Source organism: Sturnira hondurensis, unplaced genomic scaffold, assembly GCF_014824575.4.
Source record: "Sturnira hondurensis isolate 20B ecotype Veracruz unplaced genomic scaffold, ASM1482457v3 Scaffold0014384, whole genome shotgun sequence".
NCBI lineage: Eukaryota > Metazoa > Chordata > Mammalia > Chiroptera > Phyllostomidae > Sturnira > Sturnira hondurensis.
Window position 1 is genome coordinate 15364335 of NW_028087015.1, and position 27772 is coordinate 15392106.

Genomic DNA, 27772 nt, shown 5'->3' on the forward strand with positions numbered 1-27772 from the left:
AGTCATTTTCTTGGCTCTGTGGCTCCTGACATAGAGACTGAAGACTTGTTGGAGCAGTGGCTGCCATGATTTAGGGTCCTGGGGGTGATGGTGGCGGGGGGGGGGACGCCTGTGCTCCAGTCAACAGTCGACAGTTGGAGTAGAAAGATACTCACAGAAACTCCTGTGTTTTAAATGAGCTTGGAGGGAAACCAGTGTCTATGAGAGGTAATAACACTCTAGTGCAGAATATATGCCTCTGAACTTTAAAATTCAAAATAGAATTTAAGGCTCTCTTTTCAATAATTTCTCCCCAACTCCTTGGGCCAAGAAGGCTGGTTGCCAGAATACAAGCAGTGGGCAGCAGAGAGGCGAGAGTCTTTGGAATCAGACAGATTCGGGTTCAAAGCCTGCCTCTGTCAGTTCCTAGGAGAATGACCCTGGGCACGTCAATAGACTTTCTCAGCAGATTTCTTCATCCATGGAATCCTCAGCCTCCCTGTAGGCTGTGAAGGCAAAATAAGACTATATATAAAGCAGCTGGTCTAACGGTGGCTTGTATTTGTTATTATTTGGCTGCTAGACTTTCTGAATGGTGCTGAATTGCTTGTTTGATAGCAGGGGAAATTTTCCAAACTTCTCACTCCCACAGCCCAATCAAGATGAGACAGATCATAAACTCAACAGACTGAATAACAGATACTTTCAAAACAGACTAAAGTGCCATGAAGAAAAGTGCCATGTTCACTTCTGCCCTATGGACCGTTCCCACTTACACTGTCCCTCTCCTCTCCTCTGTAGTGTGTGTGTGTGTATTCAATTAAGAAGTTTTAATTACTTACCAACAGCTAAAGGCTAAAGTACATATGCAATGTTTTCTACCTTTTGCATGGTGTTGACCCATTTTGGAAAAGCACACAGACTTTATTAACATTACAGAGACTGGGATGGAGTCTTGCTACTCAAAGTAGGGTAGGAATGAGCAGTACCACACCCCCTTGGAGCAGTCTCAGTCCCCACCCCAGACCTAATGATGCATCACCTGCATTTCGACAATTTTCCCTGGGGCAATTTGCAAGAGCATTGAAACCTTAGAGGCTCTGTATTCTCCCCAGTCACCGAGCTGGGGCCATGAGAAGGTAAGGGTGGTGCCACAGGACTCAGGAGACCAAGATTCTCCTGGTGGCTGCCCAGCCACTTCTGCTTAGCCAAGCACATCACCGTCCACCTTCTTCCCTTCGTGCCCCCTGTAGAAGTGGAAACTGCGAAGGATCTGAGGCTTTACCTCACTTGGCAGCTAACCAGGGAGCTTGTCACTGTGTGTGTGTGTGTGCATGCGTGTGTGCAGAAGACACAGACCTCTGGGACAAACCCAGAGATAACGTAATACTCGGCAAAAAGTTGAAAGCTTTTCCAGTAAGATCAGGAACAAGACAAGGATGTTCTTCTCAAAACTCCTATTCAACATAGTACTGCCAGTCCTAGCTGGAACAATCAGGCAAGAAAGAGAAACAATAGGGATCTCACTTGGAAAGGAAAATGAAAAACTGTCTCTGCTTGTAGATGATATCATCTTAGAAAATCCTAAAGCTCCACCAAAAACGGAACTGATAAATGGATTCCGAAAAAATGGAGGATATATATCAACATATAGAGGTCAGTTATTTCTATACAATAACAACAAAGTATCTGAAAAAGAAAATTTTAAAACTGCATTTACATTAGCCTCAAAAATAATAAAATATGTAGGAATCAATTTGGGAGGTGAAAGATCTGTACAATGAAAACAATCAAACACTGATGAAAGAAACTGAACAGGGCACAAATAGTTAAACAGACGCTGCATGTTCACGGATCAGAATTAATACTGTTAAAATGTTCATACTACCCAAAGCAATCCACAGATTCAAAGACATCCTCATTAAAATTCCAATGACATTTTTTACAGAAATACCAAAAATTCCTAAAATTGGTATAGAACCACAAAAGACCCTGAATAGCCACAGCAGTTCTGAGGAAAAAACAAACAAAGCTGGAGGCATCACACGCCCTGATCTCAAGTTATGGTATAAAGCTGTTTTGGTCAAAAGAGCACAGCACTGACATAAAAACAGAGACCAGTGGAACAGAATAGACGGCCCAGAAACAAATTCCCACATATGTGGTCAAGTGTTCTTTGACAAGTTCTTTGACAAGGAGCCAAGAACACTCAGTAGGGAAAAAACAGTCTCTTCAATAGCAGGTACTGGGAAAACTGGATATTCACATACAAAAGAATGGACTTGTACCCCTATCTTATTATATCACTCACAAAAACTAATTCAAAATGGATCAAAGACTTAAATGTAAGACCCAAACTGTAAAACTCCTAGAAGAAAACATAGGGGAAAAAGCTCCTTGACACTGGTCTTGGCAACATGTTTTTTGGATATGACACCAAAAGCAGAAGCAAGCAAAGCAAAACCAAAACCAGTGGAACCACATCAAACTAAAAAGCTTCTGTACAGCAAAAGAAACAACAACAAAGTGAAAAAGCAACTTATAAATGAGAGAAAATATTTGTAAATCATGTGGCTGATAAGAGGTTAATATCCGAATATAAAGGAGTCATACAACTCAACAACAAAACCAATGCGGATAGCCAATAGGTACCTGGAAAGGTGCTCAGCATCCTCATGAGGGAAATACACACCAAAATCACAATGAGCTATCACCTCATACTCGTTAGAACGGCTATTATCAAAAAGACAAGATATATGTTGGCAAGGATGTGGGAAAAGGGATTCCTTGCACCCTGTTGGCGGGGAAGTGAATTGGTTCGGCCACCGTGGAAACCAGCGGGAGGGTCCTCAATGAAAACAGAACCAGCATGTTTCTAGCCAGGCCCCTTCTGCATCACATCAGAAGGAAGGAGGTCCCTGTCTTGAAGAGATACGTGCACCCCCACGTTCACTGCAGCATTATCCACCACAGGCAGGGCACAGAAACAACCCAAGTGTCTATCGGTGGGTGAATGGATAGAGAAAATGCGGTCCGTATACACAGTGGGATACTATTCAGCCATAAAGAGAGAACATTTGACTTTGTGACCACAGCAATGGACCTTGAGGGCATGATGCTAAATGAAGTAAGTCAGACAGTGAAAGACGAATACTGTGAATTCTCACCTACAATATGTGGAATCTAAAAGTGCTGAACTCATAGAAACACCGTGGAGCAGTGGTTGACTGTGGCTGGACGGTGTGGAAAATGGGGAGAGGTTGGCCAACAGGTGGACCCTTCCTGCTGTGAGATGAGTGAGTTCTAGAGACCCAATGTACAGCACAGTGAGCACAATCAACGTGACTGTTCTAGATACTTGCAAGTTGTCACGAGAGGGAATCTTCTCTGGTACCATCATTAAAAAAATGTTACACAGTAATTATGTAATTAATGTTACATAATTACACAGTAATTATGTGGGGGGATGGGGATGTTAACTGACCTTGTTAAATCAGTTAACACCTCACCAGAATCATCAAAGGCGGTGACCGTTCCTCAGTATATACGTGTATCGAATCATGCTGTACACCTTAAGCTTACATATGTTTCATGTTCAATAATAGCTCAATAAAGCTGGGAGAAAATAATGAATTTGGAAAATCAGGAGACTGAAGTTTGGGAGGAAAATATGTTCAAATTTATAGGCAATTTGAAACATCTTAAAAAACATAAATTGAGATGTCCAATCTATATATAATTAATAGGCAATAAACAGAACATTGAGGCAATTTTAGTTTACTTCATTTTGGACACCAGAAAATAAACTTTTATTTTGTATTTGTTTACTAATAATATTGTTTATAAATATTCAGGGTTTTGTGAATTGTTTGTTCATGTTCTTTTTACTGGGAATTTGACATTTTTCTTTTAGTTATTTGTTCTTTTTTCTTCCTTAAGTTTCTTTTTGTGATTGCAGTTTACATTCAATATTACTTACACCAGTTTCAGGTGTACAGCACAGGGGTTGAACAACCATGTACTTTACACGGTGATCCCCCTGACATGTCCGGGACCCACCTGGCACCACACACAGTACATTGCTATCGACTATATTCCCTACGCTGTACTTCCCAGGAATCTGACATTTTTATCATTGGTATGCTCCTCAGTGATTTCCACAGTCTATATTACTTTTTAAATTGTCACTGCTGTTTTTTAAAACATATGTATAGAATCATTTGAAATGTTGGAGAAAAGATTCAGTCTTAGAACAAGGGATAGGCAAAAAAAAAGACCTACAACGGAGACCTTTGATGGACCAACACTCAATTGCTTTGCCTTATTTTTTAGCGTTTCAGGGAAATGAGATATAAATTGATGTATAGAGTGGTAGATTCTGGGTTCAAGAAGTTAAAGCAGTACTACTGATTTATAATCTGATTGGCCCGCACATGTTATTTAGAAACCTCACCTGCCAGTACGTCCAGGTAAATGGATATACTCATCAAACTCCTAGGCTCAAATTAATTGCAAACCAGGAGGAACATATGTTGTCTGAAGATAGGAGTTTTTGGCCAGGACCCACATGGACAGCTACACCTGCATGTGGAGCCCTTATGTCAAACTGTGAGTGAAGAGAGGGGAAGATGGGAGAGCAAAGGGGAGGGGTACAGCCAACCCTCCCTCCCTCCAGCATCACATACCACTTGCTGTCTTTTCCAAAATGTGCATTTACATCACTCCCCAACCAGTCCAGTCTCCTTATGTGTCTGCCTACAGGAGGGTCTCAACCTTTCCATGTTAATTAACAGCACCATGTTGTTAATTGTACAACTCCTCCCACCCCCAACCCACAGAACTTACCAGAAGTGCAGGCCATGGACAACACTTTCTCTAACAGTGTCTGCTGTACTGGTTCCATGTGTAGCAAAAGTTACCCTTAGCTGCAGAGGCCAAGCTATTCTGTGGGGAGGCATGTGGTTAACCAAATGGAACCAACGGGAACTCCTACGATAAACAAACTTTACACACAACTGCTGACTTCAAAAATAGGTGCCCACATCCAAACTTGTATGTTTCTGTTCTATCATTTTAGCACTCCTTCCCTGCATCTCCCACCTCCCAGGATGCCCACCCCACCCCCTCAAAAGGAGTTAACAGCCATTATTTCTCTACATTCAGGTAGACTGGCCCACGATGCTCTACATTTCATCATTATGTTGAGAGAACCTACTACAAAGGAACACTTAACAGATGTCATTTATAATGTTCTCTCTCCCACTTTTAATCTTTATTCCTGACATATAAATTCAAAATTCTCCAGGATAAGAAGTTAGTGGTGGCAGGCAACTTTTTGACCAAATTCTTGTAAGACCCATGGCACACTTTTCCCCAGTGCCCTGCTGTCCTCCCTGCTGTCCATGTCCAAAACATGGACATCCTACCATGTCCTCCCCAGCTCCCTCTTGCCCCTCGCCAGTGACCCTGGCAACTGTCATTGCACTTCCTGTCTCTATGAATTCGACTACTTTAGATACTGCAAGTAAGTGAAGCCACGTGGTTTTGTCCCTTTGTGACTGGCTTATTTCACTCGGCATCCACGTCGTAGCATGGGACAGGACTTCCTTCTGAGGTTGCACAGTATTGTGTTGTATGGATATACTATGTTTTGTTTATCCAAGCATCCGCAGTAGACATGTGGGTTGTTTCCACCTCTCGGATATGGTGAAGAGTGCTGCTGTGAACACGGGTATGCAAATATCTCTTTGAGATCTCTCTTTCAGTTCCTTTGGAGATATACCCAGAAGGGGACAAAGACTTCTTTTTAACACACAAAAACTATGTGGATCTCTCCTGACTTAATGTCCTGCCCCATCTGTGTGCCTCTGGGACATGGATTATCCCTACGTCCAGCGTCTCCATGCTGTGTGCGTGTCCCGCCTGTCCGTCACTCAGGGGCCATCCTGGTTATCAGACTGACTGCTGTGGTGCCACAGCGCTGGTGTGCAAGTGACCCTTACTGTTTTAAGATTTAATTTTTATTTATTTTTAGAGAGAGAGGAAGGGAGGGAGAAAGATGAGGTGGGAAACATTGATGTGAGAGAGAAACATCGACTGGCTGCCTCTCGTACCAGCCCTGTGGAGGACTGAGCCCACAACCCAGGCTTGTGCCCTGAGCAGGAACGGAACTGGTGACCTTTCACTTTGTGAGATGACACCCAACCCTCTAAGCCACACAGGTCAGGGCAAGGGACCCTTATTTTCTTAATGATGGCCCCAAAGCCATTCGGATAAATTTGATTATATTACAATTGTTCTATTTTATTACTAGTTTATTAGTTATTATTGGTAATCTTTTACTGTACCTAATTTATAAGTTAAGTCTGTATGTAGAAGGAAGAAAAACACAGTATCTATAGGGTTCAGTACTATCTGTAGCTGTAGGCATCCACTGGGGGTCTTGAAACGTGCCCCCTGTGGGTAAGGCAGGATTAGCACTGTATTTTCTGAGTGCTCCACACTCTGAGACAGCTGAAGTCAATGGAGTTTATTTAAATAGAGAGTTTAAAAATTTCAGGCATAGTAATTGTAATGTAATAAACTCAATAAAGGGCTCCTGTTTCTATGTAGTTATTCTTATATGTAGCATTATTCTATGAAGTTATTATTACATATCTTATTCTATAAAATCCAACCACTGGAGAGTCGATTTAAATTCAGTTCACACGTTTATGTAATAAGAAAACACTGCTGATAAATAGTGCAATGCGTTGAGTAACAGCATAAAAACAAAAGAGTCGTCCATTCCAAGAGGCTGCCTCCCGAGCTGACGCGCAGCAGTGTCGGGAGGGGAAAACCCGTAGCTCCACCCCCTTCCTCCTCCTTCCATCTGATACCAGGAGCTCTCCCCACGGAAGGGAGCCTGCGGCCTTGTTAGGAGGCTGGAGGCCAGGGAAGGGAGAGGGAGCAGGACCAGAGTGTTCGGCTCATCAATCACACCTGGTTTCCACATCCATTCTGGAACCAGATGTTGTGCCCACTGGGGAAAAGCCGGGCCTTCGCACCTTCCTTCTCACCCTCTTCTCATCTGCACCTGAAGGAGTCCAGCCGTGTGACATACGGATGCCCATATGCCCCCTCCCTTGGCGGAGCAGTGAGCCTTGGCTTCGCAACCTGCCAGACTTGTGCCTTCTTCCTCTGGTGCCCACCTTTATAAAGGACAACTCAGAGACTGAGTCCCTGACAACGTTCACACCCTCAACTTCTGGGCCACAAAGTGTGCGGGTCACACACATCGTGCTCTGTGCTCATCGGGCGGTTCTGGACCAAGCTTCTTAACATGCATGTGGCTATGTTCTTATTGATCATCCTAATAGACACATGGCCACAGGTTTTAGAGGGCATGCAACACGACACACAACAGGAAAACTGCCATGGGAGCCACCACTGAGTATTTCTTTGTGCTTGAGAGGACAAACAAGATACACATGCAAATCTATTTTACATTTTTTTTACCTAACAAAACAAAACAAAACAAAACAAAAAGAATTAAATTTCCCCACTATTTACTATGTGGACTGTTTCACTCTCTGCAGGCAGATAAGAACAATCTGTCACTGCCCTCAAGGTCCTCAGGGGAGGAACAACCTGGAGGAAGGAGGGGGGTCACCACCTACACGTCCCTGTGCCCCTTTAGTGTCTTCCAGTGTCTTGCAACATACACATGACACTCTCTGACTAATGGAGTAGTGAATTAAATTCTCTAGTTTTGTCCTTGCACCTAGAAGATCTACCCCAAGAACCTAGAACTGTACTTGAATGTATTATGAATTTCAACTAACTTTTACAAAATGGACAAGTGACTTAAAAAATGCCCCTGCACAATCAACCGCAGAGGCTGAAGTGAACGCGAGTGTGAGCCCAAGTGAACAATGATGGAAGTTGTGCTTCTAGTTTAAGCACCTCGTGAGCCACATTACACACCTAATCACATTTGACAAGAAGCCACCTCTCCTACAAACCCTGAAATCACCAAGAAGGTCATTAGAAATTTAGATTTAAACCTAAATCATTCATGAGAACCCTCACCTCAAGGGACCTGGAGATATTAGTTACTGAGAGTACAAAGGCATAATGATTAGCAAGGCTCTGAAATATTGCTTATTTCAACTCTATTTTATACATTAACATCTGCTTTGTATCCATTTTATAATTTATGTAATGGGAGGACAGCATGCATGTGTAATTTAAAAATGAATATGCCTATATTGGGGGTGCAGGCACAAAACAGTTTTTAAATCGATGGGTTGCGTGACCAAAGACAGGGCCACATCCCTGGGCATAGGGCAGCCCCCTGGCTGGGAAGGCAGACTTCCGCAGAGCTCCCCCCGGGCCACCGTCTGCCGGCACGGAGGTAAGCGTCACTCGCCACGTGAGCCTTGCCGTAAGTAAATTGTTACACTGCCACTGCTATTGGCACTGCCAACCAATGCCTGGTGGCATGAGGAGCTGCCTGCTTGTCCCAGATTCCTATGGCAACGTCCAAACCCAGTCCCTCAAAATGTGGCCCTATTTGGAAATGAGTTAGTTGCAGCAGATGTAACTAGTTAAGATGGGGTTGTTATCAGAAGGGACTCTGGACACAGACGCGCACACAGGAGAACGCTGTGTGAAGATGACAGTCAGGGAGCTACTGGAAGCTACAGGACAGGCCTGGACCACACCCCTCCCTAGGGCTTCACAGGGCGCATGGCTCTGCAGACACTTTGATCTCGGAACTTCAGGCCTCCAGAACTGGAAGGAATACATTTCTGTAGTTTAAACCACCCAGTTTTTGGTCCCTCGTTATGGCAGCCCTAGGAAATGGATACACTGATTCCAGAGGGAAGGCAGCCAGCCTAGTAGGAAGTCCTGCCCATGACAACAGGGTGTGGAGGATGAGGGCAGGTTCGCCTGAGCCTTTGCACAGCAGGAGACCACAGTGCTGCCCTTAGGAAGGACTGCAGACTCTGTAAGTGCAGATGGACACTTGCCCCGTCCCTGCCTGCCCCGGTAGCCTCTCCCAGTGCCATCTTACATGCTTCCAGCTGACTCCGGCCGCCACAGAGAACACGAGGGCCTGAGCCAGCTATCTGCTTTCTGATGCCCAAGGTGCCCTGGGCAAAACAAGGACTTTCACCACTCCCTTGCTGGTACACAGATGGAACACTTCATCAGTGCCCCATGTTGCCTGCAGACTTGGAGCAGCGATCTATGCCTCAGCTTGGCAAACCCAACAGAAGAGCTGCCGCACGGTGGCTGGAGTCCTCCCGTCCTCTTACCAAGGCAGTCGAGGCTGCTGCCAGGAAAGCACGCCTCAATGGCATCTATTCTGAGGATCTTGCTGTGTCATCAGGACAGCCTCTCCCTGGAACAGGCATCTCAGTCCACAGGCAAGTGGCAACCAGTTATCCCCTTCCCAAGGACATTCCCTGTCACTCGACGCCCTACCCACTGAGGCTGTGCTTTGGGCCCAGGGCGGGGGTATGTGGCTTACTGCACTCCAGCAATCGGTGGGCTGCTGCTGCCTTGCCTCGGGCCCGCCTGCGGACAGAGGGCACCCAAAACAGCACAGGGCTTGGTAGCTGGTGGCATTCAGCATCCCCAGTGCACTGGCCTCTGTGTGCACCATGGGGAAAAGGACACTGTTCTTTTAAAAGGCAGCCGACAAGCAGCCTGGTTTCCCTACGAGGTCGAACATGATGCTTATTTCAGCTTTCCCACGGAAACAGGCATCCGTGTCGTGGTTTCCGTAGTAACGACACTCTCTGTTGTATAATTAATAAATACACTGGGAGAGATTCTATGAGACTGCAGTACCCCATCTTTTCTCAGACTTTCACCCGCCAATCAACACCCATTGGTGGGTCTTGTCCACCACCATTACTGTGCTGTTGGCCTTTTGGCGATGGTCTGGTTCCCTCCTTCCTTTCACATTTATTAACTGAAAATTCTTCGACAAAGAGCTGTCCCTTCTTATTTATCTCAGGGTTGACTGATGGATGTTTACCTTTACTCTGTGGGTTAGAGCCCAATACTGCCATTATTAATTTTGGTGTATTAGATCGTTCCAGCTTGGGCCCTCGGGAGCTCCTGCGGGTCGGTGCCGGGCTGCTTCTGACAAGCCCTGTCCTGTTCGGTGCCCTTCCTGACGCTCCGGCACCACCAGCTGTCCCGGGCTCGTGTGGTGTTCTTCCTGCTCGGACCCTGGATCACACACGTCTCCGGGAAACCCTGGTTCCCTTGGTTGGGGGATGGGTTAGAAACCCAGATCTGGGCCCTCAGGGTGCTCGGGGCTACATGGGGATCAGTTTTTTTAGGTCCTCTCGGTGAACACAGCTGGGAAAAGCAGACATGTACACTGATCCTCCCCACCCAGAGCTACTTCTGCACGTGGGTACACGTCTGTAGGTATCTACTCTCCACCCGCCCACCCGTCCATCCAAAACTATGAGTTCAGACTACTACTTCCAATTCCAACTCAACACCACAAAGTTCGTTTTAGTCTTTTTCTTTCCTATTTGTAGGAATCTTACTCTGAGAGTGAGCAAGTTGGCTCTTAGTACCCACAACCTATTTACTTCTTTGTTCAGTCTTAGTATACACATAAAGCAATTTCAGAATTGCTAAGCCCATCCATACATAACTCCTGTAAGAAACACATTTCCTAACTGGAGTATACGATTTTTGTATATTTTTTGTTTGCTTGCGGGTTTTTATTTTTAGCCTTACAGCATCCAGCCAAAATACTGTTTTCCAAAGTTACTTAGGTTAGGTCTTTTCTTCCACTCCTTTCAATTGGTTATAATAACAATTTGTATTACAGTTAGATTCATCTGTTACTGCTTGTATTCCATCATAGGTCTCTCCCACATGCTGGGTGGTTTGAACTGTATGCTTATTTTCTGGGTATGTGAGAGCGGGCCATGGTCCCAATGAGAGCTATAAGGAGCTGAGCTGGGAGAGAAGGGCTGCCCCCTCCTCAACCTTGTTACCCGTCCGGATATCCCTTGACTTCCACCAGGTTCCTGCCCATCTCCAGGCTACACCTGACCTCTTGCACTTCTAGTGTGTACTTCCTGCCACCTGTCCGTCCTGCTTGTTACCTTGTACCGAGCCAGACTTGTGGTAGGACCTGAGTGCACAGTCGACATGAAACTGCTTTCTGTAGTGGCTCCTAAAGTCAGTACTGATGCCCATTCTATGCCCGCAACTTCTTCACACAACACAACTTGCTCAACAAAGGGCTTTGAGGAGAATCACAGCTTTCCTTAGCTGGGTAGGTTCTGAGACAGAAACTGGCAGCCATTTAGGACAGCACTAGCGAATGGCAGCAAATGCCATCACCCTTCTTGGACATGAAGAGCCACGGGTAACCATGTCGGCTGGACATAAATACTTGGGCCATCTTTTCAAATTTCTGCTGTGCCCTCCCCTTGCCCTTTTGAAAAATGTAGCACCTCGAAAACAATTTGACAACAGGAAGTTACTTGTAAATTGCTGAAAAATGATAAGATTAAAGGGATTAAGAATAGTATAAATATTTGCAATAAAAAGAATGATGAGGAAGAGCTGTGGTTTTGGTACATTTGGTCACATAGTAACCTCTTTAACGCTCCAGTTTTTCCTCCCTGTAATCACTGTTTGATGATCAGATTAATGAGGAAGGAAGCCACCACAGAAGAGATGGTAAACACAAAGCCAGTTTAAAAAACTTCGGAAAAGAAAGGAAAACATTTTGCAAGGAAGAAAACTGGCACCTGAGAGTATTTGCTTATTTGCATATGCAGAGAACACTTTGAACCCAAACATGAAAGCACACGAAGCTTCAGGATTAGGGTAATGGGGATGTACATGCCAGGACATTTCCAAGAGAATAGCTAAATGTTAGACAAATTCCGCAAAAAAAATAGGCCTTTCCACATGTGAAGTATTTCCAGTCACCTGAACCTTGTTTTAAACCGATGATTAGACTGTCTCCTGATGGTGAGTCTGCATGGGTAGGGTTATAGGCTCAAGGAATGTGGAAAACGTTTGGGCAATGCCAGAGTCAATTGCCTGGTTTTCTAAGGGGATCCAGATTGACAGTCTATGCTGATTGTAGAAATATTCTGGCAAATCCAGGGAATTGTGTGGCATATTAGAGGTATGGGCATCGAAGTCAAGACAGACTCAGGGTTGACCCCTGGCTGAGCCGCTGACTAGCTGTGTATCATTGGGCCGGACAGCCTCCCTGAGCCTTGGCTTCTCCACCTCTCTCTCATGATCATATCAACACACAGGGGGGCTGCACACTCGATGTAAAGCACTTAGTAGTGCCCAGCACAGAACAGGCACACAACCTGTCTGCACAGCCCAGCGGCCGAGAGCGAGGCCTCCGAATGCAGCTGCCAGCGCTGATGCTGGCTCTGCCACTCATTCGTTGTGCGACCTTGGACAAGTCACTTGATGTCTCTGGGCTGCTGAAGTGGGAGTAGTAATCTGGGATGGGGACAATAATCAACAACCAACTTTGGAATAGGGATGACGTAGAGTCGTTACGAAGACCCAGTGGATTAATACCCACAGAGTATTTGGAACAGGGCCAGACTCACTGCACTGGAAAATACAGGGAGGATGACTAACTACAATTATTCGGTCGGCCCATGAGAAGGTGAGAGGAAACCCATCATGCAGAGCAGCATGCCCAGTGTAGGATGGGAAGGAGCGATGCTGGCAGCAGGGGTCAGCAGCTTGACTCCACAGAACGGACCCCACCTGTCCACGGTGTGTCCAGTGGCTGCACCCTCGGTGGCCAAGAGTGAAGCTGAAGTCCAGGGGACAAGAGCTAATGTACCCGCAGGGAACACTATAGCCTTCTGGCTGCAGGGGACAAAAGACCCTTGCTCATGTCTTACGCAGACCCGACTCTGTGGTCAGTCTGCTCCACAATACTCAGTTCTATAGAGAACGGACCTTAATGAAGAGTGAGATGCTGAACTCTAGAGTCGTGGGCACCTGCTCCTTTCTCTTGCAGTTGTCCATTCTCTGGCAAATTTATTTAAGTGGCACATCTGCCATAAAAGCTGCATTTCCCCTCATGAAAAAATATCAATAGAAAGAAAATGAATGGGCTGGTCTGTTTTTATTTCTAAAAATGCTAGTAAATTATTATCTCTCACTGTACTGATACTGTGTTACACAGGATAAAGCTCTTTGCACCTTACCACTGAAATGCACACAGAAAAGCAGAATTTCTCAATTCTGAAATAAAGCAGGGCCCAAGGTCTTCAGATAGAGGACTATGGCCCTCTAGGAGTTACTGGTCATACTATGTTCCGAACACAGCTTTGAGAAAGTAGTCTGTGAGAAAGAATTTTCTGTAAACCACTTCTTTTAAAACCAGAACTTAGCCTGAACCTTCACGCTGCTGATCTCATGATTTAAAATGGGCCAGAATCACTCAGAAACTTCAGCCTGAATTCTGCCCGCCCCTCAGGTGACCGCAGGCCAACTCGTGCTATCCGAAGACCCACACAAAGCACCCAGAGGTGAGGCACACACATAAACAGACACGTGGTGCCTACACGGGGCCATCAGGAACCTGTACATCTTTTTCAGGGGGCACGTGCATGTGGGAGCAATTCAGTTGGAAACCTGGCCTCTCTGGACCCGGTTAGGGTTTAAATTCCTGCCTTGTTGACCTGTGAGGTGCACTTCTCTGAACTTGAGTTTCTCACATGTAAATCAGGAGAACACCACCTCCCATTCAGGACCACTGGACTGAAATTAAGTAATGCGCCTGATCTACAGAAATACAGGCTAGCTGCTCTCCACACCCTTTCACACTCTCCTTCTTCCTCTTACGGAGACACTCTCCCGGACAAGCTGTAAGGCAGAAAGCTTAGTGTCCACTTTCTCCCATGTGGACAAGTTCAGAGAGGCGGTGCATCAGTGGTACATGTTTGTGTATTACAAGCTGGGAGGAAATGGATCGGTACCGAGCTCCCTGAACCAAACCTGACATCAGAACCTCTGAGGAAAACAGTTAAACAGAGGTGGGGAATGCAGGGAGATTAGGTGGCTGGGACCCAGAGGGCTGGGGACAGAGATGTCATTTAAGGACACCAGGGGGTGGCTACACCTATTCTCAATTTGGTTGACGAACTGGGAAAGCCCAAATGTAGGAGAAAATGCAGACAACTATAATTGAACAACAGTAAAGTAATAACAAACTCATCAATTCTCTACGCTGACTGTGCAGAACGCCAGACACACCCCAAAGATTCAACTAGTCTGGCCTTTTCAAAGGTCTCCAGGTGCTGCCCAAAGACTGACAGCATGTGCTCAGATGCAGGCAGGAAAGAGGTGAGGTTCTTGGTTCCCCACTTGTCCCCAGTCTGAGGACAGGACCCCCACCTCACTGATTAGGAAAGGAAAAGTACACAGCAGGGGCCCAGACTGCCCAGAAGTTATCAGGAGCAGAGCAAACAGCAGAGAACAAACATTAATGAATGTTTAACTCCAAACGATTATTTGTGACACGTGCTCGCGATTCGGCGCACTCTCCCACCTGGGGCTCTCCCATTCTTGGTCGTCCTTGTCTCTCTCTTCTTTGGTGTCTCCAGAATGTGGGTGTTTCTGCACAATTCGCATTCCGCCAGCTTTCACTAGGAAAAAAAAAAACGATGGGGGAGCCGTGATCAGCGTGGAAATGCAACTACCAGAGGACCCGGGGAACTGGCTCACAAGTTCTGGGTTGCCCTGAGGCCAAAGTCAGTCCAGGTGACCTGGCACCAACAAGGACTGACAGGCTGGTGTTGCTGCAGAAGAGTCAGTGTGACGCGGCGCCCAGCGCCCAGCGCTTTTTCCTCCAGACGCACTTAGAAATGCCTCAGGGCTCTCGTTAGCTTTTGGTCTCACAGCACTTCATAAAAGCACCAGTGCAACGGGAGTACCAACCACGTGGGTGAAGGGGCTGCTTGCTTTAGGTTCTGTACATCCCCTCAATGCAACGAGGTCCCACGGAATCCCTGCCTGTGATATGTTCTCAAACACTGACAGTTTTAAAATCTGAATAGTCCTGCATTGTTTTCTATTTTTCAATTAGCATTGACACACAGTATTATATTATTTTCAGGTGCACAACATAGTGATTCAATATTTCTATGCCTGACACAAAGTGATCACCACGATAAATCTAGTTACGTCTGTCACTGTACAGTTATTACACTGCTATTGCCTCTATTCCCTGTGCTGTACTTTGCATCCCTGTGATTTATTTCGTAACTGGAAGTTCGTACTTCTTCATCCCTTTCCCCTTTTCTGCCCACCCCTGACCCTCTCCCCTTTAGCAAGCATCATTTTGTTCTCTATGGTTTGTCTGTCTTCATTTTGTTTTTGAGATTCCACATGTAAGTGAAATCATATGGTATTCACTTCCAGCGATGCTTCTGATGGGGTGACACAGTTACAGGTGACACGGAACAGCTGCTGTGCCAGTCACAGGGGCTACTCAGGTGGCAGCTAAGATCCCAAACTGTGTTGTGAAATTGAGTCTTGGCAGATGTCAATTTAGTTTTTTAAAATCACTGGGCCATATAATTCACAGACAATGCAGTGTACCCATTGAGAGTGTACAAGTCAGTGGTTTCTGGGTGCCCGTGGAGGTGTGCAACTATCACAATCAACTCGAGGGCATTTTCATCGTCCCGCATGGAATCCCTGAATCACAAATGGTCACTCCCTAGTCCCTCCTTCCCAGCAACCAGTCACCTGGATTTGCCTGTTCTGGACTTTGGACACAAATGAAATCATAGAACATATGGTCATGGTGACCGGCTCCTTTCACGTCCCATAATGTTTTCAAGGTTTATCCCTGTTGTAGCCTGTGTCAGTACTTCACTCCTTTGTATGGCTGAGTAATATTCCATTGCACGGAGAGGCCATATTTAATTCGCCCATTCATCTGTTGATGGACCTTTGGGTTATTTCTACATTTTGGTTGTTAAAAATAATGCAGCCATGGACAACTTGTGTACGAGTTTCTGTGTGGAGAGGTGAACATAAACCTTCATTTTCTCGGGTACACACCTAGCAGTAGAATAGCTGGGTCACATGGTTACTCTCTATTTGCCATTTTGAGGAACTCCCAAGTCACAGCACCATTTTCTGTCCCAACCAGTCTGGGGGTTCCAGTCCTTCACATGCTCACCGACACTTGTTGTTGCCTATCTTTTAAATCATAGCCAACCTAGAGGGTCTGAAGTGGTATCTTATTGTAATTAGATTTCTTTTTCCTTACTGGCTAATATATTAAGATTGTTTTGCAAAGAAAAAAGCCAATTCTGGGATCTATTAAGTGTGGGAAATGCTAGGTGAACAAAATTAAAGGGGCTTCTTCAAGCCAGATTTTCTCACCCTTTAGTGTGTGTTCGGAAGCCTTATGAGGTGCAGATTATGCTGCCTTCCCTAAATATACCACCAACCTTTTATCCCCCTCCCATCCCAGTAATTCAGGCTACCATCCTTTAGGACTAGAATATTCCACAGAATGGAGTTTGAAAATGCTGGCCCTATACCCAAAGCAAGCCTTCTGTGGTCACTAGCACAGGCTTTGGGGTTGGCAAGCTCCTCCGTGCCCTCAGCTACACAGTCACAGACTCAGCCCTCAGAGCCTCACTGTCCCACCTGCAGGAAGGGGACAGAAGCAGCGCTCTAAGGTCTAGAAGTCTAAATGGGAAGAGAGGCTGCTGAAATCCTAAGCCCCCAGTGTGAAGGTGTTTAGAGGTGGGGCCTTTGGGAAGTGATTAGGTCATGAGGGTAGAGCCCTCGAAAATGGATTAGAGCCCTTATAAGGAGACTCAGGAGAGCTTCCTTTCCCCTTCCACCATGTGAGGACCCAGAAAAGACAGTTGTTCTAAGAACTAGGAAATGGACCCTCATCAGACACCGAATCTGCTGGCACCCGGACCTCGGACTCCAAGCCTGAACAACTGTGTTTATAAACCACCCAGACAGGCTAAGTCAGAGGTGCTGGTAGCCTTGCAGAGGGAATGCCTACAGAAAGCAGAGCCATGTTACGGGCAGTCAGGGGCTCCCAGGCTCACCACACCTTGTCCTCCCTCCTCAGGCCGGCCACTCCCAGCGTTCTGCCACAGCTCGGTGCCCCTCGCACAACACAGACAACTCGTCAGGCCATGGCCTCTGGCATTTTGGATTTGCTTGGACCCTGCCGAATTGGGGAAGTCCAGAACAAGTCTCTACAATCCCGAAGAACAGGAAAAAGAATGTGAAATGCCCCCTGGGCTCCCACACTTTGAGGTTCTTTGTTTTCAATTTCCCTGGGACAGTTTGTCTTGCCGGCCTGTGGCTTCAGGGAGCCCACGATGCCTGCTTCGTGGCCAGTAGTACCTGGTGGTGTCCATTGGAAAAAGGCAAAGCAGGGTTTTATTCATTTCTCATGTTTTTACTTCTTTTATAGATTTAATCATTGTAGACATACTTGTCTTACAGGTCTCTACCCAATTATTTTATTATCTGAGGTCCTCAGGAGTCCCATGTGCTGTCTGTCTTCTGCCTCCTGTTGTTGTTGGAGTGACTGTGGGGTGGGGGTTTGTTCTCAGTGGGGCTTTGTCTGTGGAGATGCTCGGGGGCTTGGCACATCTCTCCTTTTGGAGAGATGCTAGAGGTGCTTTGTGAGACCAGGAGTACAGGTGCCTGAGAGCCCTTTCTAGTCAGATTCCTCAGGAATTGCTAGACAGTGTGAACTTGAACCCACAGCCCAAGGCAGGCCTGCATTCACAAATCCTCAAGGAACACAGGCTGAGCCAGAACAGCTTCCCTACCACCCCACGGGCCACAGTTCTTTCCTCTGCCCTTTCTTCATGGACTTGGCCTCTCGGCACCCCACTTTCTGCAGTGGCCTTGGGTTAAGTGAAGCTGTTCGGGTGGGCCCTAACTTACAACAGCATGGCCAGTGTCTTTATAAGAAAAGGAAGGGATATCAGGTCACTCTCTGCCTTGTGTGGGCTCAAAGATCACACTGTTATAGATTTCAGTTTCCTCTCTAGTTGTGGCTTCCTCACTTTTGGGATTTCCCTCACTTTGGGCTCAGATTTAAAAAAAGAAAACAAAAAAATGTGCAGGTGGCTTATCAAAATCCCCCAGTTACGCAGCTCGCCAAGCCTTAAGAAATAGACAGAAAATAAAATTCCATAGCAGGTTTAAGATAATTTACCACTCCATTGAAATGATTTTTTTTTTTTGACAAATGAGGAGGCAGGAAGAATTGTCCCACTAAATTTTTTTCATTCATTTTTCTCCCCCAAGTATCCCACACCCATCACACGTCCATTAGAAGTGGATTAAGAGTGCCATTATGGGCTGAACTGCGGTCTCTCCAACTTCATATGTTGAAGTTCTAACCCCAATAACCCCAGAATGTCAATGTATTTGGAGAAAGGGCTTCAGAAAGAGGTGATCAGGTTAAAAAGAGGCTGCTAGGTGGGGCCCTAATCCAATGGAGTGGCATCCTTATAAAAAGGAGGAAAGACACAGGGATGCAGGTGCACAGAGGAAAGGCCACACGAGGACACAGTGAGAACATAGCAGTCTGCAAGCCCAGGAGAGGCCTCAGGAGAAACCAGACCCTGCCAGCACCTTGATCCTGGACTTCCAGCCTCCTGGACTTCCAGCCTCCAGAACTGCTGAGAAAATAAATTTCTGTTGCTGAAGTTACCCAGTCTGTGGTATTTTGTTATAGTATCCTGAAAAAACTAACATAGCTGCCCATTTAAAAATAATCTCTGAATCATTTCAACTTGGCAGACATAAATCTTTAAAACTACAACTCACAGGTGTTTCCTCAAAACTAAAAGTAATAAGCACCGTGCAAGCAACTACAAAGAAAACCACATCGAGGTGACATGTGAAATTACTGTCATCTGAAGCTCCCAGAGAGGCCTGTCCACGCCTCTGATGAAGTGCGTGCGCAAGTCGAAGCTCAGTGGCTGTGCATTAAGCACTTCCTTTAATTTGGTGGATAGAAACAATTCACTTCAGTCACCCCTCACAGTATGTACAGTGCTTAATACAGCAATAAAAAGTGGCAACAATAATAATAACTCAAGGCTGAGACAGTTTTATTTTAAATGCCAATCCTGCCAAAAATATGACAGCCCATATTTACTGGGGTTTTGTCATTGTCACTAGAACTCCTCATTTGTGGAAATGTGAAGGCAGAATTACTTTGCAGAAATCTTTGCGGAATATTTGAAAATATAAGTATTTTATGAGAGACATTAAAAAAAATCTTAGACTTTTGTCATGGTTGTTATTCAAATGAGAGCTTCAGATTTAAAGAATTTCAAGCTTCCTCCTAGCAGAAGTGCCACACGGAGGTTAAGGGCAATGATCTTTGAGCCAGACTCCCGGGTTCAGATCCCAGCTCTGCCTGCGTGCTCACGTGTGTGTGTGTGTGTGTGTGTGTGTGTGTGTGTGTGTGTGTGTCTGGGCGAGGTGCCAACTGCCTCTGTGCTGCAGGGCCCCCTGCCGTGAGCAGGGGTGCTGATGCTGCCCCCGCCCGTTGGAGGTTCATGGAGGCCTAAGTGAGAGCGCATGCGTGCAGCACCTCCAGTGGCACGTGGACCTGGCCCAAGGCAAAGGCTCAACCTGCATCTGCTCTCATTGCACGGGCTTTGACAACTGGCACTAGAGCTCAGAGAGACCTCTGGTCTTCGAGTCCTTGGTGCTTGGAAGGCTCCCCACCGCCGCGTTCTCACATGTGAAATGTGGGTGACACTGCAGACTCCCGGGGCTGTGAGGGATAAGTGACACCCTACAGAGTGCTCCCCACACGGCTCCCCACGGACGTGGGCAGCTGACCCTCACCAGGGCGGGCATCAGCACACCACCCTGGTGAGGCCCCCCGCACTGGGTGCGACACCTGCTCTCCCCTCTGCAGAGGCCGGGCATCGAGATGGCAGAGCTGAGCACCAGGAGGGGCCTGCGCCTCTGCCCAGGGACTTACAGAAGGTGCTGGCAGAGGAATAAACCTTGACTGGTTCAGTCACTGACATTCTGGGTTGTTTGTGAGAAGAGCGAGTACATTGTAACTGTAACTAATGTATAGTATTTTATAAAAAAGTGAATATTCCCTTTGTACTCAGATTTCTGAAGTTGGGAAGGGGAAAGGGTTCACAAGACCGAGTAAGAGTGCACCAGGCACTGCCTGAAAAAGGACACGCACAGAAGGAAGGGCCCTGAAGAACACAGGGGAAATCTCAAACAGCCTTAGAAATGCTGCGGTCCACGCTGACAGGAAGCTTCTGAAAAAAACGCAGTGTCTAAATGGGTCTCTCTTCTTGGCATGGCCAGGGCAAAGGCGGACCTCTTTCCTGTATCTTCAGGCACTGATCATGGAGGGCTGAGGACAGCAGGGCATGCTCAGCAAGCCTTGACTATAGGGTTGCTGCAATAAAAACTAATTAGTCTTCCATTTCGAATAAGGTGGCCTAGAGAATATAAAAACCTTCCTGCAAAAGATAATTTGGGGAGATTTATCACCCACAATCTTTCAAATGCACCCTTGAGTCTGACTGCTTCATATAACAAAAAACCAAATTATTTTGAAATTACTAAAAAAGGTAAAGTGGTCTATTTTTCCTTTTATTTTTCCTTTTACTTTCAATAAATAGTTTTATATTTCCATTTGACTCAGTTCTAGAAGAGATGGTTCATGCATACAGTTCATAACCATATGTAAAACTATTATTAACACTCAACAATATCACATATTAGGTTTATGAGAACTTTACTGCCATGGGGCTTTAGCTTCCCTGGGAAGTGGGGGAGACCAGGACCAGCAAAATGTATCTAACAAAGAGAGGTTAGCCACGTAGCTGCCACCAGCTGAAGACTGGCAGAAACGAGTAATCGTGTGGCTTACAGCTGCATCCTCCTTCTACCGAGGAATCCTAGCACTATTAGATGGGACAGGGCCCCGCTGATTCTACCTTTGCTAACCTGCACTTGCAATAAGTCTTATAGAACAGGCCGTCTCACGCCGTTTCTCCGCAGATATTTTGTAGTCGAGGGCAGTGCAGAGGTCTGAAACCATTCAGACTTGATTACTTTCACAGAGGACTGGACTGGCTGAGAGCACAGGCGTGGTATGGCATGCCGTCCCCACTCATCAGTAACGTGCTCTGTATTTGCACAGCACTTTCCCTCCACACTCTGCAGAAGCCTCTGCGAACGGCCTCATTAATCTCACACCGAGGGGGGAGACACATGGCAAGGGATGGAGCCCCTTGTCGAGAAGGGCTGCTGAGGTTCCAAGAGGCAAAGGACCTACAGGCTGCTGCCTCTGAACTTACTGGCTCCGAAAGGAGACACACTGAAGGGATTGGTCAGTTTTAAAACGTGTTCTCTTTATGCCAACTGCAAGGTGACTGCTAATTGAGTGACTGAAAGGGCTTAGGACAGTGCCAGTGAAGGGAAGCAGAATATGCCAACGCTTTAACATGCCTTTTTGGCATAAAGGTTATTTTGAGCTGATTAACAACAGCAGAGAAGGAAAAGCTCAGAAAACTGAAGGGCTACCCTTTTGTAAAGAACATTTACATTTGTAATGGAAATCTTCATTTGTTGGTGTCTCCTCTGTACTAGAAAGGGAAGGAGGACTAAATCACAAGAGAACCTTAAATCTGCACAACCACCTTGCACTGGTTTACCTGACTTTTCCTGGAAACCTCCCATAACTGCCCCCCCTCCCCCCCTTCAAAAACTTGAAGACAAGTTTTTCTCTTGTCTTCAATTGAAGTATTTAAGGTGGTAGCTTGGGCCATTTCAGGGAGTTACTGTTTTCCTGGTCTCTCTCTTGTATGGAGGAAGTATCCCTATTATTAAACCTTTTTTTTCTCTTATTATTCTGTCTTTACTTTGGAGTTTGGGGAGGGTTGTTTCAGCCAAGAATCTATAAGGGTAAAGGGAAAATTATTTTTCCTCTCCTATACCAGGGACACTGTATCTAACACTCAGCAAATGATAGTTACTACTTGCACTATTATAATGCTGCCTAAACTGTACACTGGAGTCAGCACAGTAGAAAATGCTGCAGGCCCCACCTGCTATGGGGAAGTAAGAGCTGCTAAGAGGCTCTAAGGAAACTCACTCAGGAGCTACGTATTGAATACTTTGTGCCTGGGGATGAAGACAGTGGTTAAGACCCAACCTCAGAAGCTAGAAGAGAGAGAGACAGGTGGAGGTAAATGTGATGTTGTGGGAATGCACAGGAGGCTACCTAGTTCAGAAAGCAGTAACGAGAAAACACAAAAGAACTGAAGATAGTTATGAAAGAGAATTTTATTGTTTCTGATTGAGGATTTAAGCACAAGTCTGTGTCATCCAATTTAAGCATTTAATGAAGGTATACCCAAAATCTTCAAAGCTGTAATTTTGACTTATGAACTGCGTTCTTGGCTATCCTTGATGACCATTCTTTATTATAGTGGGTTGCCTTTACTATTTTTTTAAACATCAGCTCTGCAGAACTGCCTACTCTCTGGCCATGCCAGAATAAATAAGAATACCCTAATACACTCTGCTCTTTGCCAAAAAAAGATTTCCCACAGGGGCAAAGTGTATTTGCCTCATATCCCTCTGTTCCAAAAGGATCTGAGGCCGAATACTGCAGCTGACCAAAGGCCATTTCTAACCCGTACCTCTGGGNTCAGCAAATGATAGTTACTACTTGCACTATTATAATGCTGCCTAAACTGTACACTGGAGTCAGCACAGTAGAGAATGCTGCAGGCCCCACCTGCTATGGGGAAGTAAGAGCTGCTAAGAGGCTCTAAGGAAACTCACTCAGGAGCTACGTATTGAATACTTTGTGCCTGGGGATGAAGACAGTGGTTAAGACCCAACCTCAGAAGCTAGAAGAGAGAGAGACAGGTGGAGGTAAATGTGATGTTGTGGGAATGCACAGGAGGCTACCTAGTTCAGAAAGCAGTAACGAGAAAACACAAAAGAACTGAAGATAGTTATGAAAGAGAATTTTATTGTTTCTGATTGAGGATTTAAACACAAGTCTGTGTCATCCAATTTAAGCATTTAATGAAGGTATACCCAAAATCTTCAAAGCTGTAATTCTGACTTATGAACTGCGTTCTTGGCTATCCTTGATGACCATTCTTTATTATAGTGGGTTGCCTTTATTATTTTTTTAAACATCAGCTCTGCAGAACTGCCTACTCTCTGGCCATGCCAGAATAAATAAGAATACCCTAATACACTCTGCTTTTTGCCAAAGAAAGATTTCCCACAGGGGCAAAGTGTATTTGCCTCATATCCCTCTGTTCCAAAAGGATCTGAGGCCAAATACTGCAGCTGAGCAAAGGCCATTTCTAACCCGCACCTCTGGGCCGGCACGCCAGGTTCCACCTCCAGCTCCAGCCAGACATAATGGGGGACGACAGTGACAGCTTCTTAAGCAGACTGGGACTCATGGGCTAACGGACCTGCCTTGAAGTCACTTTAGAGCGTGTCTGTGGGATTCACTGACCTTGGACTCAGATCCTGACAGGTGGAAGGGACAGAGCTCCAGTGAAGATCACAGTGGCAAAGGCAACCCTGCTCTGTGACTCTCCCAGATCATCTGGCCCAAATCTCCCATTTCGCAGATCAGGAAAACTAAGCCCTGGAGAAGTGCTGGGTCTCAAAACTTAGAACCCAAGTTCACTGCTACAACCAGCACAAATAAGTTTATTCCTCTCTCCTCGGGCATCAATAAGCTATTTAATTTGTAATTCACACAACCCAGCTGTTTACAACTCAGAGAAAAGCAAAGTCCTTCATGGACTTTCTCCCAGGGAAGTAAAATGCCTAGTTCATGTCTGTGATCTTAACAGTCTTCATAAGGATGTGTCTCCATATGCAATTTAGTTACTACTACTTTGATTTGGCACCACCCCTACATATATGCTTTATGTCTGCCACTCATTTCCCTGGGACGGGGGGAGTATCAAGAGGAAGGTGTTCCTTCCCGCAGTCAGGCAGCTGGAGGAGACCCGCTGAGGTAGGAACTAAAGGTCAGGTTATCTTTACAGAAAATCTCCTTGAGGTACTTTTTTAAAAAACTAATGCAACACACAGGCCCCCAAAGCCTATTTTCTGCCACAGTGGAACTATTTTCTAAAAATCCCACACCTCCTAAGTCCTCGGGCATCAGCCATTTTTCTTCCCTAGTCCAGGTTCGTTTCCTTGCTCAGAGATTCTTTCGCCAGGGAAAGGTACTACTTCGGAACACACTATAAAGAGCAGCTCTGTTCACCCCATTGGAGCAGAGCATGAGTGCCCTACTGTGGGGGGACAGGAAGGCAGATGGAGATTACGGGAATCTTTCCTGTAACAAGAAGGTGGCGAACCGTGCCACACAAAGCAGCCAGGTTGTGTCATTAGAAGGCTTCTGTCATTAGAAGACTGAGTTTGTAACACTAATGTGTGCAATGAAGACCCTAAGAGAGCCCCCCCACGTTGAAGTGACCTGGCTCCTGGGACCCAGGTATCTTCTGTTCTTACCCAGTGCCTTTCCACACGTATCACTGTCTTTCCGAAGGTGAGCAGAAAGGAAGGCGGCGGCTGGAACAGAGCAAAGGCGCCGCCAGGGACTGGTCTCAGAAAGGGGAGGAGGTGGGATGGACATAGGGCTACTCATAGTCAGATTTTCTAAGAAAGGCAACTCTTTCCTGGGTTTAAACTTCCTTGGCTCAGAAATTAGAATTTGGGAGGAAAAAACACAACCCAACACACACACACGCAAAGTCCACTTTTGAGAAAAAGCTGGATGTGAAAGAAACTGGGGGAAAAAGTCATACTGAGTGATTAGTGATAAAAATTATTTCCACTCTTTTGGTTCTTTTCCCACTATTCTGTCAACGTACATGTAATCACCACCCTGTCGTTTAATTGTGTTGGCTGCTCGTTTTTCCCAAACATCTGTACATTCTAAGAAAGTGTTCACCGCCCCCATTTCTTTTTTTGGAAGTTTGCAACTGGGCTCATTCAAGTCATCCTAATTTGCATGCAACTGCCACAGACTTCCGATGTTTCACAAACTTTAAAGAAATGGGTTTCGCCAAACGCGGGCGTCAGTTTAACTGAAAACCCCACGCGTGGACAGGTCTCGAGCTGGTTGGCGAGTTCCAGCGCCTTGCGCCCGGGCAAGTAGCCCGGGCCTCCCCGCCCGGCGCCCCGCGCCCGCCGGTTCGAGCCCGCCCTCGGGACCCGCTAGAGGAGAAAAAGTGGAAACGAGTCAGTACCAGCGGGCGGGTGTCCAGCTTTCGTCTCTAGTTTCCCCTCGGGAGGCGAAGACATGATGCAACCACGTTTCGCAGGGGACGGGACGGCAGCGGCGCTGGCGGCGGACTCCCGGGCCCGGAGATATGTGCGCGCGAGTGCGAGCGCCACACAACCAGGGGCCAGGGAGGAGCGCGCGCGGGCGGGAGGGCCGCGGCCGCCGGGAGGGGGCGCGGCCGCCGCGCACCTACGTGGCGCGGCCCTGCCCGAGCGCGCCTGCGCGTTGACGTCACTGCGCTCTGCCAGCTCCTCCGGTCTCTGCACGCCTTTTGTACTGAGCCTGCGCACTCAGCAGCGCCACGTCGTAAGCCTTGGCGGAGGAGGGGCGTTTGCGGTTAGAATAGGTGGTTGTCGAGGCTGGCAAGCTCAGGGGCAGGAAGTGGAAAAACACCCAGCAGGAGGCTGGGTACTCCGCGGGCCGCCCTCATCCAACGCTGCCAGTTAGGTGGTGACAGCGGTGGGGAAGCTGTGCAGCTGTAGAGGGCCGCCCAGGGAGCTGATGTATGGGGTCAGGGAACCGTGTGCCACTTGTCCTCGCCCAGCTCACACTAGGAGTGACTAAGTAAACGCGGAAATAAGACCTGACCCCAGGTGGGACCGACCAGGGGCCTGAGGATGGCGGGGATTTGTTAAAATTGAGAAGGACAGCGCTGTGAAGTCTGGAAACTTGGACAGAGTCTCTGGAGGGTTGCCTCTGTGCCTGCTCTCTCTGCCATCCTTTTGTTGCGATGGATGGTAATTCTGTCCAAAGCTGAGCCTTTGCTCTTGTGCCCTGGATCACATACCTCTTGCCTTCTCAAGCACTTTGCAATTACATTTGACCTCTCCTGAGGCATCGATCTCGTCTTGCTGAATTAGCATTCAAACATGCCTAATGCCTTTGAAAAAGGACACTCCACTGCCTCGCTTGGCTGTACCTTTGACAATACAACTGCCCAAAGAGACTGAACACCTAACCTTCTCTCACTTCTCAGCCTAGTCCAAGCCATCTGGTTATCGTCCAGGTAGACACACAGAGGCTAGCCCCAGCCATAGAAAGTTCTTCTGTTAAGATTGCTCATGACTTCCATGCTGTTCAGTCCAGTGGTCACCCTTCTATTCTCTTCCTACTGGACCTCAGCAGCACTTGACCTAGCTGACAGTCTCCCTCCTCCTTAGTTTCAGGGTTGCCACATAACTGCCACAACCCAGTGTTGAAGCCACCTTGGCTGCTAACTCTATCAGGTTGGTTGGCTCCTGTTCTGAACCTTTGAGTAACCCGAGATTAAACATCAGCCTTCTTTAGATTTTGCTTCAGTGGTTACATGCAGGCCCGTGGGCATGACTATCATCCTAATGCTTATGGATGCCAAAGCTGCAAACCTATCTCTCTCCCTGCCCCTCCTCTTAAGCTTCAGGCTCAAATGACACCCTGGCCTCCTTGACCCTCTGTACCTGGATGTCTAACAGCGCTGACAACTCTGCATTACGGTATATATAGAAATGCACACATCATACATTGATCTTGGACTTTCCCCCTCACATTTAAATATCATTATTGATAGGATGGCTGGTGGCTAGGTGGTCGTGATGATGTAGTCATCATTGTCTTATCAAAACTCATAGACACATATTAGCAGCTTAGAAGAAAATCCTGAAGTCCATAGTAGTAGACTCTTAGGAGATAATGCACGATCAGCAGACTTGGAGGTTGGAGGAGCAGAGCAAGAAAATTTGCAGACACCAACTTGGATTGTGAACGCAAAGAAGCTTTAAGAATACCTAATCAATTAATTTTGTGAATATTTTTTAATCTATGTGCAATAGTGCTGTATGGTCAAACAGTCAGGTCTTGAAAGAAGTTTTTCTAAGAAGTATAAAATAAAAATTCTATGTTAGAAAATATTGTGTTATTGTTAATTTGGCTGCAATTTTCCCCCAGTGGTATATAAAGTTTCATGTTACAAATAATGGCATCTTCTGTTTAATGACATGGCATTGCAAGGGAACCCTGGGATAAAAGAAGATGTTTTCAAGGAAGAAGCCAAAATATTGAAGGGCTCTAGTGGCCCCAGACACCACTGGGTTTCCCTGAGGCCTGAGAGGACTCTATCTTTGCCTGAAACCTGTTCTGGGAGTGCAGTGATGGGGACCCTTATGTGACAGCCATGTCTGATTTTACAAGTTCAAAGCAAAACTCCAGATTCACCCACCAACCCACAAATACCTTCCCATTTAGATTCCAAACCTCTCATTACAGTGTGGAGCACCCATCTAATTAATATTCCTACTGAGGAAAATACTGTATTTAAGAAATGTAGCTTGAACCACCCCCCCCCCCCCCCCCGCCCCGACCCATATTCCCCAGCTTCCCTTGCAGCTAGGGATGGCTAAGTGACACAGTTTTGGTTATTAAAATGCAAGCAGAAGTTGTTAGGGGATATCTGGGGAATTT

General features: G+C 46.4%; 1 protein-coding gene and 1 long non-coding RNA gene across 2 annotated transcripts in view; both read right to left on the bottom strand.

The window, feature by feature from the left end:
- DAP (death associated protein) overlaps positions 1-25480 on the bottom strand; it is a 53367-nt gene extending 27887 nt beyond the window's left edge. The window contains exons 1-2 of the mRNA XM_037063009.1: positions 25302-25480; positions 14552-14648 (exon numbers count right to left, since the gene is read on the bottom strand). Coding sequence (XP_036918904.1) covers positions 14552-14648; positions 25302-25356 — 152 coding nt within the window. The 5' untranslated portion in view covers positions 25357-25480. The remainder of the gene's footprint in view (positions 1-14551; positions 14649-25301) is intronic.
- On the bottom strand, positions 22327-25293 carry LOC118998691 (uncharacterized). The gene is made up of 2 exons (XR_005068925.1): positions 23399-25293; positions 22327-22703 (listed from the first exon to the last, which is right to left on the bottom strand). It is a non-coding gene; the product is annotated as an uncharacterized LOC118998691 (long non-coding RNA).
- Positions 25481-27772: the final 2292 nt, after the last annotated feature.